Source organism: Apostichopus japonicus, chromosome 8 (assembly GCF_037975245.1).
Source record: "Apostichopus japonicus isolate 1M-3 chromosome 8, ASM3797524v1, whole genome shotgun sequence".
Lineage (NCBI taxonomy): Eukaryota > Metazoa > Echinodermata > Holothuroidea > Aspidochirotida > Stichopodidae > Apostichopus > Apostichopus japonicus.
Window position 1 is genome coordinate 5,341,506 of NC_092568.1, and position 17,730 is coordinate 5,359,235.

General features: G+C 37.0%; 1 protein-coding gene across 1 annotated transcript; it reads right to left on the reverse strand.

Annotated features, from left to right (window-relative positions):
* Positions 1 to 399: 399 nt before the first annotated feature.
* LOC139971651 (putative sodium-dependent multivitamin transporter) lies at positions 400 to 16,018 on the reverse strand. Its single transcript, XM_071978312.1, has 16 exons — positions 15,733 to 16,018; positions 15,158 to 15,294; positions 14,274 to 14,493; positions 10,794 to 10,911; positions 9,565 to 9,632; positions 8,317 to 8,471; positions 7,418 to 7,558; positions 7,080 to 7,165; positions 6,726 to 6,773; positions 6,131 to 6,195; positions 5,549 to 5,637; positions 4,961 to 5,103; positions 3,983 to 4,136; positions 2,960 to 3,062; positions 1,710 to 1,849; positions 400 to 1,176 (listed from the first exon to the last, which is right to left on the reverse strand). Exons 2-16 carry the CDS (start codon positions 15,283 to 15,285, stop codon positions 1,095 to 1,097), a joined length of 1,740 nt encoding a protein of 579 aa, XP_071834413.1. The 5' UTR covers positions 15,286 to 15,294; positions 15,733 to 16,018; the 3' UTR covers positions 400 to 1,094.
* Positions 16,019 to 17,730: the final 1,712 nt, after the last annotated feature.

Here is a 17,730-nt window from a genome sequence, read left to right on the forward strand (position 1 = left end):
CGACCGATAGATCCTAAACTGTCAGCGTAAGTGTTGAATGTATGCTTTGGTGGCGCTGTTTTTCTTCTGCATTTTGCTGATTTGTCCCGAGTGCTTTCTACTGTTGTCGGCGAAGACTGATACTAAATTGAATGTACTAAACTTCTTTTAAGTATCAAACTCAATAAGACTGTGGCCGGTGGGGAGGGCGAGGTGTTGGATGTTTACCCATCAGGCGTTGTAGAACCGCGACCCGCAAAATAAGAACAAAAACGATGATGTGGGGTAACTGTTTTGTTTTATAGTAAGGATGGTGTGGGGGGGGGGGGGAGAGGGTAGAGGTAGCGGGCGTCAGCAATATGATAAACCAATTGGTCTTATGGTGACTCTTTGTGTTTCGTTCGTGACAAAATAGTAGTAGTAGGGAGTGCTTTGTTTTGTTTTGTTTGTATTTACTATCATTAATTTGAAAAACCGCCTCTAAAACATAAAATGTAAAAGTAATTGATACAGAAAGACATTAAAAATTCGAGTTTTAGTGGCATCATCACGTGACTTGTAGACTTGATCAAGTCTGTGGCTTCTTCTAAATGGAATAGAACTTTGGGATAAAACCGAGGATAGCTAGACACGGTTGGTACACAGTAGTACGTGACGTCATGGCCCATTCGGCGATAAACTCATATATGATTCGGGTTTCCTCAATAATTAACATTTCAATACTTAACATTGAAATGATTGGTACAAATATGTTCAAATAAACAAGAGGAAAACAGGAAAGATCCCGATAAAATGCATCAAGATTTAATTAAAAAGAAAGTGGAAATCTCCACACTCTCCTCTCCCCCCACCCCTTCCACTCCTCCCTCCCCCACCCCCACTAATCTCCTGTACATTGTTAACCATTTTTGGCTGGGTAAATTGGAGAAAAAAAATTAGCAAAATAATGATCCAGAGAAGATGCAATTGTGCTTTCCATAAACCTAAAGTTCTACCGTATGGGTTTGCTACTCCTAGCAAATTGCTCGTTCTGATATTACGTTCAGAAAAATTCAAGAAAGTCCAACGTATGAGGGAATTACGATAACATAAAGTGATGTCTGCCGAAATCAGAGTTACAGTTCGCTTGTTTCAATTTTCTTGACCTCCGCCGAGATGGTTTTTATACTTGTTGTCATTACTGGGGGTTCACTTGGTCTGTGGATGAAACAAGAAACATGTACACACATCAATGTACCGTAGCGTATCAAAGAGACAGGTAGACCATGTGACCAACTTGTCTGACATTCATCTCACAAAAGCAAAATGTACTCAAAACATGACTAAACTCATGTCATTTATATTTCCCTTTCAATTTATTTTACTTTACCCTCCCTTGATCCACTCCATTACCTACAAGAGAGTATCAATATATGATAACCGTATACATATATGTCACATAACCCCCCCCCCTCCCTCCATTCCTCTTCAGTATTCTATAGATAGCATAAACTCTATATTTACGAAAACGCCAACTCCACACCCCCACCCCCCCCCCCCCCCGCCCTAAGCGTTTTTGCTCACTGTGACATTTAAACCTTCTTGTTTAGCTATACCAGGGTCAGCGAGCATTCAGAAGCGACAGAACTAGTTTCAGACCTTTTAGTGATTTATTGTCTTCTGCATTTTGGCGGTAAAATACTGATAATTTCTAAAATGAAATCTATTTTATATTTATTCTTCATTCATACCTTAAAAACCAACACAGGAGCGACGGATCCACAGCTTTTTCTATCCCGGCCATATTAACGAGCTTTAAGATTTCCCCGAGTAACACAGAAACTATCATAGTTGTCAGGACAGTTATAGTGCCATACCAGAAAAACGAAATCTAAATAGTGAAGAAATCAAACAAGAAATATCAAAAAATATGTAATAAATAATAAATAAATAAAAATAAATAATAAATATATAAATAATGTGTGAACATTTTGTAAAATGGCAAACACACTTAATTACATTAAGGATTATCGGTCTTTCCATTAAAAGAGACAAAAATGAAGGGGGTAGCGAGGGTTTTAATATTGGACAAGATTATCCATGATGTAGGTTTCTTCGTCACAGTTACCCTCTTCAAATCACCTCTGTGCACAATCTTGCAGCTGTTTTTTCTATTACAATCTGGGTGGTGGGAGGGGAGGGGAAGGGGAAGGGGAGGGGTGGCGAGGGGAGACTATGAAGACATTGTCATCCAGGCTATATTGCTTTAGAATGAATTATCACTTACTTTATATACATAATCTAACGTTGAAGTTTTGTTCAGAAATAGGCCACAAAATTAAGATATTAGACTTCCTGGGTAAAGCAGTCCCTTAGTACGATAGCACATACAATCCTTGTATATGATCGACACGTATCTTATCGCGCAGTGACGTCAGTCAACTAGACAATGTTCTACTTTAATAAACCAATTTGCATATGAGATGAGGTAAATTCGAATCTTTCAAAAAGTTAAGTTCATTTTTAACAGTTGAATTAAAGATCGGGGGTATCCAAGGAGTGTGTCGGATGGGGCGGGGGGGGGGGGCAGTGTGAAGGTGTGCCCGTCCAATATTTTAGGCACTGAAAATGAACTGCAAACGTAAATTTTGCTTAATAGGAGGTTTACTTCATTGAAAAATATATAGCAACACTTCGCGCGCGGGTATTCTGTACTTTTCACTGGAGACTTTATTATGCATGACTATTTCGATTGATTATTTCGATTTCTACCTATCTCCCTGATCCTCTCTTCCGGGAAATCCTGGGCCCGCCACTGAAGTGTTGTGCAAGACGTGAAAATGCATATGGTTTTAAACAAACTTGATCACGCATATACATATGTCTGCACCTGTTGTTGGTAAACTAAAGAGAGAGAAAAAAAATACCGCCAAAAGTTCATTTTGTTTAGAGTGTGAGTCAAAGAAAGTGAAGTGTATAAGAAAAGACATTTTCTTTATACCCTGTAGGCATAAAATGCATCTGGTTTCCCAGCTTGTGCGTAAGACCCTGCAATAATCCATACACCGATAGATATACTCAGGAGGGTCCCACAAAATACGGCTCTGTGGGGAGATGAATATATAATTATATATACCTTACAAATGTATTTTAACCAGTGTTTCATATATCCTCGTGTCATGATGAAGATTTAAGTTACGGTATTTGTATGAAGTAATATTACCAAGGTCACAAAATTCACATATACATAAAATGGCTGCAATTTATTCCAAATCACGTCACATGGCATAAAAGATGTCCTTTGAGTGAGAACGTTTTAGGGCTTAAGGCACAGTCTGTCTGTCTGCTGAGTTAGTGTGAATTCTCAAGGCGGAAGAACCTGTTTTAAATACACACTACAATGAAACACTCATCCCTTCCTTTATCTCCTTGTTTCTATTCATCATTATTTCTTAGTCACTTTGCTCTATTGTTAAGTCATCGAGTTGGTATTACGTACTACCCCGCCCCCAAAAAGAGAAAATTAAAAATGTTTAAACATTACGTGTTTAAACATTGAAACTTACTAACACTGCATTATTTGTATATATTCATGAAGGCAACACAACTGTTAACCAACGAATAATTACATTTCACAAATCGATGCTAAAATTTCATTGATAAGAAACATTACATATAAGTACATTATCCTGGTAACGAGACACTTTTAAATTACTTAATATACTTAATTATACTACTACCAATATATATATATATATATATATATATATATATATATATATATATATATATATATATATATATATATATAATATGTATATATATATTTATATATATATATATATTAGTAGTAGTATAATATAAATATAATATAATATTTATCATGTATAAAATGAAATTATTGCTAAGAAAGTTACTATGGGCGAGGGGGCTTCTAAACGAGACCACGCCTCAAACAAAGGATATTTTTACGTAGATTTACTTACTACTTCCATTTATCACATATCAAAGTTCTATAACCTACCTAGGTACGGCTCTTCTCCATAACATTCCAACGAGAAAAGCACCGAGAATTGGAGCTCCAAAAATTCCCAAAACAGAATTAATAATAGTCACCAGCGTGCCCAGACGAGATGCCAAGAAAGCCAGACCAATGGACAGAAGACCAAATAAAACCGCTGGAAAGTATAGAGGGAAATCGAAATAATGTGTGAACCTGGTCATGATTATACTCTGTAACCAGCGGGGTGGGGGAGGGGAAAGGGGAGGGATGGCTGCTATGGGTGAGCATTGGTCCAAAGAAAGCAGCCATAACATACAACAATTCGATGTCACTCGACGATGTATATATCAAATCGTTCTTTGATTGTATGCTGTGTCTCACATCAATTAGATAATGCAGTGGACGTTCCACTTCACACGGGTTTCCTCCAAGTATCTGGTAATGTTCCACTTTTAACTGGTTTAATTAAGGTATCTGGCAATGTTTCACTGCCAACCGAGCCCACCCAATTATCTAAGAACGTCCCAACGTTAATCTTCGCACCCAATATTAAGAACATGGTAATGTTGTCCTAGCGTTGTACAGTGTGTCTTCTCTTCCCAGAAGGGACAATGAATGGATAATTAGTATTCGTAGTCCGCTACTTAATGCGAAATCAATTCCGCCCGATTTCTATATGCAAAGTAGGTTAGGCCTATATATATATATGCTGCGAAAACATTGTGAACGTAGCCTAAGTGCCGATACATGTTTCAAAATGAAACGGAATGTCGTGGAAAAACAGTGAAGTCATCGAAACGATATTAACGATATGTTCCGTTTATTCGTCTATTTGTGCAGTTAGTTGCATCCGTTAGATTTGTAGGAAATAAAGTAACAAAGAAAACAAAAGAGAATTGAAAGAACGGAATCATGTATTGTCCATTAGTGCTGTTTACATTGAAGCTGCCCTGTAGGGATGTAACAATACAAAGGTGTAAAAATGAAATGAAAACTTACAGAGTATTTTTGATATTTTTGTATCCCTTGCGTCATTATCTTGTAGTTGTATTTGGTGGTGATCCTTAAGCCATTTTCTCAATGGTTTCCAGATGTCTTCAATAGTCACTGCAACCATAGAATTAATACCGGATGATATTGTGCTGTGTAACGAAGTGGAGTAAGCTATAGATAACTAATACACAATAACTAACGTATAAATACTACGTTGTTATGAATGTACACCAGCAATTTCAATACATTTTACTTACTTTATTTCAAGCTTCCCCTCTTTTTTTCGTTTAATTTAATATATTATTTAATATGTTGAATCACTGTCCAGTATATACTGACGAATGCGCAGCTTTACGCACCGCATAGCGGTGTGTATACTTGAGTGGTAGGTGGTATAGTATTGAGTGGTGCATTTAATGATGTACAGCCGTAATGGTGGTATAGGCTGTATAGTGGTGTTCATATAGTGGATATAAGGTAGTGCAACATAGTGTTATGTTAGTGGCACATAGTAGTGTATAGCGGTATGGAGTTGTAAATAGTAATGTATATTTGAAAAGTGTGACAGGCCTATACCTATATGGATTTTCTTACCTCAAAGCTCCGGCGAAGATACATGATATAAATATTCCTTGGTAACCAGGAATGTGACTGAACTGCTGATTTACAAAGATCATCACAATCTATCGAAAATAAGAAATAAAACAACAGCCAAATATTTATCATATATAAGTATTTGTATCATGATATTATATGAATTCATATTTATTCTTGATACAGATAGGCAAACATATATATATATATATATATATTTGTAATTGGCACATTTATGGCATCCAAACAATGTTGAAGAAAGTTTTTACCAATGAGAGGACTTTTTCTGGCAACTTCGAATGATATGATTTCCCTGTTCCTAGCCACAATTTATGCCCATTGTTATATATATACTCCGACGGATCTATACTTTGTACGGATAATCAAAATGTCCATTATAAATGATGATAAAGAATTGTGTGTTAAGTTGAAACCGAAGCAAAAAAATCTAAGCATTTCCAATCGGTTTTCCATATTTTTCCTCGAAAGGCTAAGATTAAATGCGAATTCGGGGACTAAAAGTCAACAAAAATAAATCAATTTAAGAGCATCACGTGATATTTTCATATCTGAAGAAAGTACCTGGTCAGGAGACGTGAAGTTTGGTGGCTGGTTAACATACGTCACAGGTTGTTCGAGTGGCGACGCTGTTTGGAAGAAGGAAAATGGTTTCGACGAAGTTATTCAATTTCTAAGTCATTAATACCTCCCCCAAAAATATGCTAGAAAGTGCTAGAAAGGCAAATTAATGGTCAAACATTTACATTTTTTCAGTATACCACAGATCATGGTTGGGTTTTACTTCCTTTAATTATAATTACGAATTTTAATTACAAATTACGGCGATTCGTGTGTAGAAGATGACTTAGCAATACTAAATATTTCTATTCATGATTTCACAAAAAAAAATTCATGCGATTAATGAAGATAAACGGACAACCATTATGAAACAATATAAATAGAATACATTCGAATCCAACTTATGATTTATGTATCTTCAAACTCATAATTCCTGTTGTGCGTAATGACAATAATGAGGCTTACATAATAGCTGGCTAAATAATATCAAATAAAAATAGCAAATTAAAAAGCAAAATGTGATGCTTTTTGAGACGACACATTATTCCCCTCACTATATTCTCCCTTCAGTTTATTTTTTCGTTATTGAAACACTTACTGCAGTCTTCATCACAATACATCGTTGGTGACACAACATCTGTCTTAGCTGCAAATGAATGAAGTAAGATGAAAGTTATCACGCAGAAAATAAAAGGTCCTTTGTAGTTTTAATAGAATTGAAATCATATCATGGTGGCTTAAAGCAAAGAATGTATGTAAAAAAATTACAGACAGATAGTTTGATTTTTACTTTAAGAAATGGTTAAACTGAGTTCAACATACTATAAACTTACAACTTACTAAAAGGTTACCCCTCGGGTACAAGGGCAAGGGGGGGTTCTTCCCCCATTCCTCCAACCTCCCTTCTTACCTCAAAGATTTCAGATATTTCTGAAAGGTATAGGGAACTCACTGTGGTAAAATGCATACAGTACAACGCCCTGAAGTGTAGCAGCTCCAATAACTATAGTAGAAAACGGAACATTAAGCCACATTGACCTGGAAAAATAGTGGGAAAATACAGTAAAAACACATGAAGTATCAGAGTATATAGTTACGCAATGGCATAATTATGATCGGTTCATTTTCAATTTATTAGCGTTAAAACAAATATTTGACTGAAGTGTAAAGTTTGGGCCTAAGTATACTAGTGATGAGAGATGTTAACGTCATTATTTATCTAACACCCCCTCCCCCCCCCTGGAGGGACATTTAGCTGACAGTTGAATGTATGTACCTGCTCTCACTTACCATTTAGCATCTTTCACGCTCCTTGCTGATAAAAACCTCTGCACGGCTGTCTGACTGATGCCATATATCGACAAAGTCGACCAAAAAGTTCCGATAACAACAGAGAGAAATGTTGTCCGTGTTGTTGGATCTACTGGAAAACTTGAAAAGGAAAAAATACGTTTTTAATGACTTTTTAATAATATGATACAGAACAAACTGCTTTATCGCGTCAAATATGGATATAACCATACACTTCACTAAACTGTTCTTGTGAGCTTTTCAATTCAAAACCGTGAGATTATTTTTGTCAGGTATCCTTTCAACTGCATGCCCGTTTAGTTTTAGCGTTGACTGCAAACAACATAGAACACTGCGAAACAACGTATATACTTAGTCTAAAGCCGTTTCGGATACACATTTAGAGAACATGATTTTCCTTAGTTAACGAAAAGTACCACACAGTACAACAAGTTATCGTCGAGGGACATCATAACTAAAGCATCATCTATCGACGAATCATGCATTATAAACAGAACAACTTCACAATGTCAGCAATATATCAATCAATCCAGTTATGGTTTATTTAGCAAATACAGACATTATATAAACGAGTCTTTGATCCGATGGGTAAAAAATGACTACTTTTTTCTCAGTCTGGACTTATACCTACCCCCCACCCCATGCCTTCCCTATCACATCCATGTTGTATTCTTCCGGCATCAATGAAAGAATAGCTCCCTCGCCTTTCTGTCCCCTCCCCTCCCAACCCCACTCCAACCCCAACCCCTCCCAAACTGATAATACGACTGAAAGTGTTCAGAAGGACTTCATGGAGACATCAAGGGGTAGATTATATGCAGCGACTTCTCTTGGCTAATCTGAGAAATAAAATAATCGAACAAATTTGAATGACTTACTTAAAGACTTCGAATCTGCCATCCTGTCGATTTATCTCCCAGACTTTCCCAAATCCTCCGGCTTCGATTAAACAGGACACAATAACCAGAATGGATGTGCCGGACATTACTATAGCCAGAAAAACATCAGTCCAAATAACGGCCTTGATACCGCCCTATGAATAAAAAATAACACTTTTATAGTTACCTTGGTGATTCTGGTATATAGGAATTGCAATTAATATATATATATATATATATATATATATATATATATATATATATATATATATATATATATATATATATAAATAAGCTATGTACGTTTCAACAAAAGAATATAGATTGCCTGAACTCAGATTTGCATATAACGATAGTGATGTCCTGCTGTTTGGTAGATCCTTGCAAACTACGAACTCTTGCAAAACCAGCCAAAATAAAGAAAAAACCATTAAGCAACTCAGACTTATCCATCCAAGCCAATCCAATATGAAATCACCTTACTAAGCCACATGAAACAGCGGTTAGAGCACCCCGCCCCCCCCCTCAACCCCACCATACATCAACACCCTCCTGTTGCCCAAGCATTCAGTAGATTCAATATTTAATTTACAAAATTCTCTTGGCACACAAACTTTGTAATAATATGCAAGTGGTGTGGAGCGAAGACTTCCGTGGCTCTTTGTTTATCTCAGGTTTGAGAAATTTGGAAATGAGGTTTAGTTACTTTCAGTTATTATTTTGTATTTGTTTTTATTTTTTATGCTACACTGCTTTGATGTTGAACTGATTCCTTCTCCTATCTCAGTATTATAGAAAGTGGTCTGCGTGTGCTGACGTCCGCCGTACGGGGAAATTAAGTGGCCGTTCGAGCAAGGGTTGACGTCATCAAAGCTAACTAATTCAGAGAAAACCAATCGACATTGCAGCGTACTAAACCAGACTAGAACTTCCCAGTCAATGCAAACAATAAACCATATCATACCAACACACGAAATAAGAGTAACTCAAGCTAAATCAAACCATAAATAAATTAAAAAAAACAATATTGGGGCAATGTACTTATCCAAATCAAGTGAATTTTCGAAAATTTATGTTAACAAAGCTAGGAACAAGCCATTTAGATAGGCATTGGACAAATGCGTTTGTTTTCACTTCGGCTGAGCAGTATATAATTTTTTGATATTACACCTCGTTATCAGTTTAAGATTAATCGATAATCGATACTCTTGTCACAGGGAAATACATTGAACTTGTAAAGATAATTACCATAGTAGTGTAGAATGTACAGACGAGACCTGTTGTTACAATCACGATCCACAAGTTGAGATTTGTTACTAAAAAAGAAGAAATAAACTCGAGTTCTCTTTTGCGTGATCATCAGAATAAAATCGTCAGAAAATAAGTCATTCATGTAAATACACGGGTGTTTGTTTAGGTAAGAGGGGAACTTTCTCGGGGAGGGAGGGTAGTTATTTACACGGTAGGCCTACGGTTAATACACGGGCTGCTGTTCAGGTGAGAATAACACTCTCAGTCGTGTAGGACAGTCATTCAAACGTTACACACAGAGGAGATTCTTCTGGTGACAGGGGTACTTTTTCGGTGAGTGATACAATGTATAGTCATAACACCGTGTTGTGCCAGTATGATGACCTATTAAAGTGACAGGGTCGACCCACTCCCCCCCCCCCGCCCCGCCACCATCCTGTACACCATCTCGTATGCATGCCATTGTACATTTAGTCCCGTAATGTTATATATCAGAAACCTATACCGTAAATGTTATTAGTGAGTTGAAGCAGTATATGATTAGCATAACGAATAGCAGTCTTGAATAACTTTTGAAGCGTGTAATACCTAAACATAGTATTTTTCCAATAGTGTTCTTTTGTATTTCTCAACCCCACTCCACCCCTACCCCTACCTCCACCCCAGTGGCGGAGCGTCAGTACAGTCAGGGGCGGATGCCCCCCCCCCCCCTGACGGACTCAAATGGACTGCTGGCGCCCTTTTCAGCTCTTTACCACTTTTTACTTATTCGCGATTATTGACTTTTTTATTGCGCTCATATCTACCTATTGACATTTGTCACATTTTGTTGGTGTAATTTCGCGATGACACCTATTTATTCTTCGTTTATCTGCAAATTAGCCAGACCCGGAAAGGGTCATTTCCGGCGGTCTAGGGAGTATCTTTACTCAAAAAATTTCTGTACGCTATGCGCCAACCTGTGGTGGCGCTCTGCTTAGATAGTGTCGAAAGCGCCCCTACAGACCATTCTCGCCCCTGCTGACCAATACCCCTAGCTCTGCCACTGCTCCACCCCACCCCACTCTTAAACCAGCATCACCTTATCTCGCACTTACAGGACATCATAGGTCCCTGCCTATGTAACTGCTCCATGTAATAACGTACAAGACATCAACCCGCACTGGGGGGTGAGGAGCATCGAGTAACATAAAACAGTGCTTTTTTGTCATGAAAGATCATCATACCTGCGTTCACTACTAGTGCTGGTGTGTAAGACACAATAGCAACGTAAAACAGTGTCTGTAGAAGAAAACAGAGCGCTCCTAGTAACCTCATCGGAAATCCGTATCGTAAATAGAAATACTGAAAATAAAGAGATAAAAACCAAAATTCATCATCTAACTGACGACGACATCTATCTATACATCTTCTTTAACTTGAGCTATTAATTGCGAGATACCCTCTAGCTTACTTAGTCGAAACTTCGCGTCGGAAAATTGAAGCAATGTTTTCCGTATAGGTGTTTGCAAGAATGTGCGCCCTGTTCCGCTTCTTAAAATCAATATCGCGATTATGCGTGTAACTGCCTCTGCATATCCCTATAGTTACTAAAAGCTCGACACGAGCAATAAAGGAAATTTATCTTCATCAGGAGTTCATGAAACTAACTGTACAGAACGTTGATGTGTTATTCTTAGTGTAGCCACCAATCTTCATTTTCTTTTACTTTAATAATAGAAACTTATACGCGCTTAGTCGTCCATTTCCTTGAAGTCACAAGTGATTTTTGTTCATTGCTGAAGATGATTCACATAGATATGTAGAGAAGCCACACATGTATATTACAATCAACAGTAAAACATATTATCGCTTACAGTCTATTAGGTCTTAACTCAGCTGATATACTTTGACTAGAGATAAATGAGTTTTATCTTAATGGAATGTCGGTGTCAGAAAATGTTAAAGGTGGCGTGTCTAATACTCGTTACATTTGCACACACTGCGTTCGATAAATGTATCTACAATTTTGTTCTTTTGAAATTTAGACTGGTTAAGACATAATCGTGCAGTAGGGTTCACGCAGACCGGTTTAAACTATCTGTTCAAATATGGGTTTTGCGGAGGAGCATGTGTAAAAATATATATATATTTATAAAAATAATTAAATGCATTGATGATCCTAGTATCGCGAGGTAAGCCCATCCACCGATAATTTATTTCCCTTTAGTTTACCTATGAATGTTTGAACAAATATACACTTCAAGTTAATGGGCACTACAGTTAATGTGAGTTCTCACTTTGCATGAGATATTATCTTAAGTATATGCTTTTATCCAATGGTCCACAAATGTTGTACGGCGTATGTCATATCACCAGAAAGGTGCAATTTATTAATAAATAAATATATTATAGTTCATGAACGAAAGAAAAATACGCATCAGTCATAATTCTTATAGGCAAAATATATGCTAGGCCTTTGTTTATGCATACTTATAGCATGGTAGGCTGTTTCTAATTTATGACATGTTTTGGAAACAAACAGCTTTTTACATGTTAAATTATTACGATTCAGGATTCGGGGTCAATATAACAAGTTCGAATTTGTTGCAAAATATATAAATAATTTTTAAAAACGACTATACTCCATTCTTATTTTTACATGAGCACTATGAAATCTCTGAACTCTATGTGTATACACGGATTCACAAACATATCCCACGATCTCTTTATTTTCTGAGCCGGCCAACCACGTACTCTATGTGTCTTACATTGAAAATACAACGACCTTCGTCAATTTTCTGACGTCACAACATATAGTTGAGGGGGTATGAAGTTTATTATAACTTTATTTAGCATATGTTCTTCTCCGTGTGAAACAGAAGTATTGACAGGGAAATGGTCAAATTGACTCTAAATTGATTTTCATTTCAAATCTGTTAGCTTGGCATTCCTTAACAATATATAATAATTAACCAAAAGAAAGAGGAATGAATTTCTCTGTTTTAAATCTGAGTGCGATCAAGGTTTAACACGATGATAACAACTAATTCATAAACTAATATTTTTCTACCTCCTGTTTAGGTATTATAGAAAAAGCGATGATTTTCCTGATACTTCAAAGTTAATAAAACAAAAATTACAGCGATAAAATTCCCACCTTGCTGACTCTAAGATGTTTATTAACCAAAGACGGATTTTATTTGGATGTATTTTTTTTATGACATATTCGTCAATATCGCTGATTACGTTTTCATCATAAACATTGATGTCTATTGATAGTAACATATGGCGCAAACGATTTTTGTGTACAACGTTAAATTACCGAAGGTCAAAGTTCATCCAATTTATTAGTAAGTACAATAGAGTTCAACACACTGTGTGGGGATATCTGGCTCCGTTCAGGTTACAGTTATATCACCAGGGTTCATAGTGCGCAATCCTAGCCTTCCTGAATATGAAAGAATTTTCCCTTTTCAAATTAAATGGTTCTGTTGAGAATATTATATTATATATATTACTCAACCAGGTACGATAAAATACGTGTTTGAATGTGATATTTTTTTTAAAGGGTGATTTAGGCACAAAATTGATATTGATATATGTGGACAGTTTGAACCACTGTTATCAATCCATGCTATTTTCTCTTCCACTTTTAAGTTTTGGCAAATTGATCCTTTAAGCCACCCGATACACACAGAAAACACAGTATCTACTGTAAATCTTGAAAGTTTTGTACCAAAGTAAAACTGGATCGTGCTGATAAATCAGTAGCATGTGCTATTTAGAATTACAGTAAGAACTTTTGATATGTGTAATCCCAACAAGTCAAGTTTGATGTATTTGTTGGGATTATACAACATATCCTCAGTTCTTACTGTAATCCTAATAGCACATACTACCGATTTATCAGTTTTTATGCATGAGCACGATACAGCTTTTAATGTGGTACAATAGTAACTGAAATCTCAGTGTGGATCGGTTGTTTAAACAATTGGGGTTCATCAATTAAAATGACTGGAACATACAGTCTAATACACACACCATTAGGTGGTCAGTTCAGAAGAAACACACAACTCGATGCGAGAACATACAACGTTATGGCCTCAAATGACAAGTATACAATGTTTAATCAATTTGGACAAGGACAAAGGGTGTTTAATGCCATTTAAGGGTGCCCTGTTGTACAAATGAAGATAAAAGAACAGGGTTCGGTTGAGTTCTAGAAATTACAAAACATTGGATGAAAATTAACAATTTTGGCTGCACTGAGGAGCCGAAGTCATCATCAAGTTACCGTTAAAGGAGCCTTCCATAAACTTTGCCAGCACTCCAATGTGTCTTGTTTCTTGGACTATGACACATATTAAGTCTAAAATTCTTCAGGAAGACACGCCCCTTAAAGTAAAGGCTTACACTTTTATACAAAGATCTTTAAAATTCATTTATATAAAAGTAATGTATTATCCAATTTCTGTTTCTTAAGCCAATTTCCGCATCTAAGCATATTCACTTGAGAAATCGATGCTCACCTGATATGCTGTGGTAATTCTAATCCGTTAAATACCGGTATGTGATAAGATATCAAGGCTCACCTGATATGCGGTGGTGATCTCTAAACCGTAAAAAACCGGTATGTGCTAAGATATCAAGGCTGACCTGATATGCGGTTTGTGATCTAAGAACAATAAAATATCGATATGATGGCTTCAGATATCAAGGCTCACCTGATATGCAGTGGTGATCTCTAAACCGTAAAATACCGGTATGAGGATTTCAGATATCACCAGAGTAGATGGTATGGTCTGTAACCCAATGAGTAGATAATGTCCTCCAAAGAAGTAGGTCTCAGCTGCATAACCCAACAAGGTAATAGGAGAAATGAAGGAGGCCAGAATAGTCAGTGCAATCGGCAAACTGAAGATACTGCGATCGGCTAAGAAGAAACTATAATAAATTAAGAGAAAAGAGAGTTACTAGAGAACAAAGGCCCTATCACAATCAAGATTCACCAGCACAGAGAATACTTTCACCCATCACAAGATAATTCTTAGTAAACACAGAGCTATAACTTGGGGCGTATGCATGGGCGCACTGAAGCCTAAGGAGCGTACGTATATATGAAGGCAGAAAAGTATAAAGGGCGTAGAAATGTACACCCGGGGGTGTGTTCACACGTTTCAAGACGTTAAACATCAATTGATCATTTCAGACGAGGAAGCTGGAAGATGTGTTTACAGTAAATTATGAATTTATTCTAAACGAGGCTTAAATGAGTTTGGTAAAAATATACAGGCGGTATTTCACAAAGTAGACAAACGGTTAAGGTACCGGTAGTTTAAAAAAATAGGATTCAAATAGTTCATACGTTTTACTTAGGCCTATATGATTACAATATATAGTATTACATTGACTAATGTATAATTTTAAGCAGTGCTTCTATGTATGGCGCTCTTTGCTTTGACCAAAAACCGCAACTAACGAGCATCCATATTGTATCGGAGAGAAAGAGAAAGAGTATCGGAGAGAAACAGTTCATAAAAAAAGTTGATTATTTTCAGAAACAGCGAATGAACGCGTACAATATGTACAAGGATGTAACTAGTATGACCTTCGGGTAGTAGTGGGTCTTCTTTTCGCCATTCCGTGATAAATTCCCATTCCAGTTAGGATCAGAAGCATCAATGCCATCACTACGTAATCAACCGGACTAAGAGAGTTAAAGGAAGATCCAGCCATCTTGGTGATCTGTGAAAATCACCATTTAAAAATAAAACATATTTCTTGGCCTTCTCTGGAAAATTATGTCTGTTTAGTGAAGGGGAGATGACTTGACATTTATGTGTCTTGGGCGGGTGGGGAAGGTTCAAGCGCTCGCCTATTACCAGGTAGCTGTAATTCAGTACAGAAGCCCCCGTTGCAACACACCGTCGTAGCTATAAGTTTACATCTAATTTGCTACCTATTTTACTGCTTATTCGTAAAACGATGAACTATAAATGCGGCTGTCAGCTTGTAAGAAAGATATGACATGTGGGATTGAAGTGGGAGTAGGGTAGAAGGCCCGAATGTGGTTAAAAACTGCTCCGTAACGAGTTATGATAATTGTTATGTTGTAATATTCTGTAATATTTTAGCTATAAATGGATAATAGTAAATTAAAATAAAAGTATGTATATACCTTACCTATGTGAACTGTTTGAGGTCTCTATACTGCACTATTCGATTAATAACTGTGATGTCACTTAAACAGCGCACTCTGAGCATTATTATCATCACCCATATAGCCCGTTCTCTGTGGTGGTCAAGAAGAGAGAGCTGCGTATTTTGCGGGCTGTAAATGGCGTTACGCGGCTCCGATCTACAACGGTATATTGAGCTTCGTGCAGTTTACCAACCTAGTATAGTCTGTCATAAGAAGAAGCTGGTTGTATACGATTCTACTTGTTTGGTAAACCCTGGCTGGGCCATTGTGTGTATTGAATCATTTCTAACTCCACAAAATAAGTTATCTTTAGCGTTCCATCTTATTTAAAAGTTATAAAAGTTTACGGTAAAGTAAATAAATTGTATGTGATAGGAGATGTATAAAGATAAAGCCATCGATTATGCTTTGAAGGACTTGAACGCCGTAACCTGAGCATCACCAAAGGGGACTCGAGTTTGTCAATAAAGAGATTGTACACACACACCCACACACACACACAAACGATGCTGTACCAAAACAATACTGGAATCAACTCAGGCTGTAAACATTGTGATACAAATATTAAACTTGAAGTGATCGAGACTTCATTTGGGGTCATGATGGTGACAGCAGAAGAATGCTCACGCAAATTAATATTAACAATAAACTTTAAAGCGTAATACTTAAAAGGGCATGAAATGTTGAAAGCGAACAGCGACATAATATAAACAAAACTACTTTTCTGAGAGAAAATTGAATTATGTTAACACAATTCATAAATCTGGAGAGAAGTTTTCCCGCGGCAGGCAAACGAGGAATCTGGCATTCGTTGTCGTCTATAGGAGTAAAAATTGCACTTTTCGAAGGATAGATAAGATCTAACAGGACTTATACTCCTCGATATAAAAACAAAGCTATTTTAACATAATTTTATATATTGGTGGATGGGCAGGCGGTGAATAATTACTTAATTAAAATGAGGCAATTTGGAGATGATAACTAATATTAAATTGTACCATCATGTATTTATTTACAGATGAGTAGAAGTATGGAACTAGTCTATATTGATTTTTATTATAGTTTGGAGACGGTACCTATAAGATACGTCAAAGGAACTAAATTTTAACATAAATTTACACACATTATTTTATAATTGTATTCAAAACTTTTAGTTTTATTTCTGGAGACCTTTCCGGAGCAAAGGAAGATATCCTAATTGATATTTTACTAATTAATGTTAAGGTGGGTGGATTCTGCTATCAGCTGGGTGAACAATTGCCTAATCTGGGTTCATATGCCGTCTACAGGGTTAGTTACACATTTAAGCCAAAGCTTGGTAATGGTTTACGCAGGCGGTTGACTGTCATATGCTCCTATATAGGTCCAGTGGCGTCGCCAAGGGGGGGGGGGCCAGGGGGGCACGTGCCCCCCTAAAAACCTGGTGCCCCCCCCCGAGTGCCCCCCATCTGAGATTTGGGTTGGTAAAAAAATATATATACATTTGTTATATTCAACTCCCATCATCTGAGTTGGTTTTTCATAAGGACAAAGAAGCACAGTAATTCGTATTTTCTTCAAATGAGCTGCGAAAAAATGAACAAGTTTATCCTTGAACGTCGGGTATCGAAGTCGTAACCCGCGCCATCACAACAGGTGTCGATATTTACATTGAATGTGTCAGTGCTCACGCCATACCAGCGGATATACAAGTCCGCTTCGCGAGCTACATGACTGTGAGAAGGGAGGGTACTGCAATATGTTGCCTTGGTCTGAGGTTGACAGGTTAGGAGCTGACGAAATGTGAGAATGTGAGGGTCCGTAGGCACCATACTTACATATATTTGTGGACTCATATATTAACCTTGTTGTGTAGGGGGTCCAGAGGTCATTTGAGGTCAGATGCTTGTAGGAACAAATGGCGAATGTTCACACCTGCATACTGAGCCATACTCGATGTGTGATCAAACTTTGGATTGCATGGTGAGATCCCTGATAGG

Excerpts from the sequence above, each read along its gene's own strand:
- LOC139971651 (XM_071978312.1), bottom strand. The coding sequence starts at position 15,285 with ATGGCTGGATCTTCCTTTAACTCTCTTAGTCCGGTTGATTACGTAGTG. Across the intron at positions 6,196-6,725 it reads GTATTGTGATGAAGACTGCA|CGTCGCCACTCGAACAACCT; the intron begins GTAAGTGTTTCA and ends TCTTCCAAACAG. Across the intron at positions 3,063-3,982 it reads TGGAGAAGAGCCGTACCTAG|AGCCGTATTTTGTGGGACCC; the intron begins GTAGGTTATAGA and ends ATCTCCCCACAG.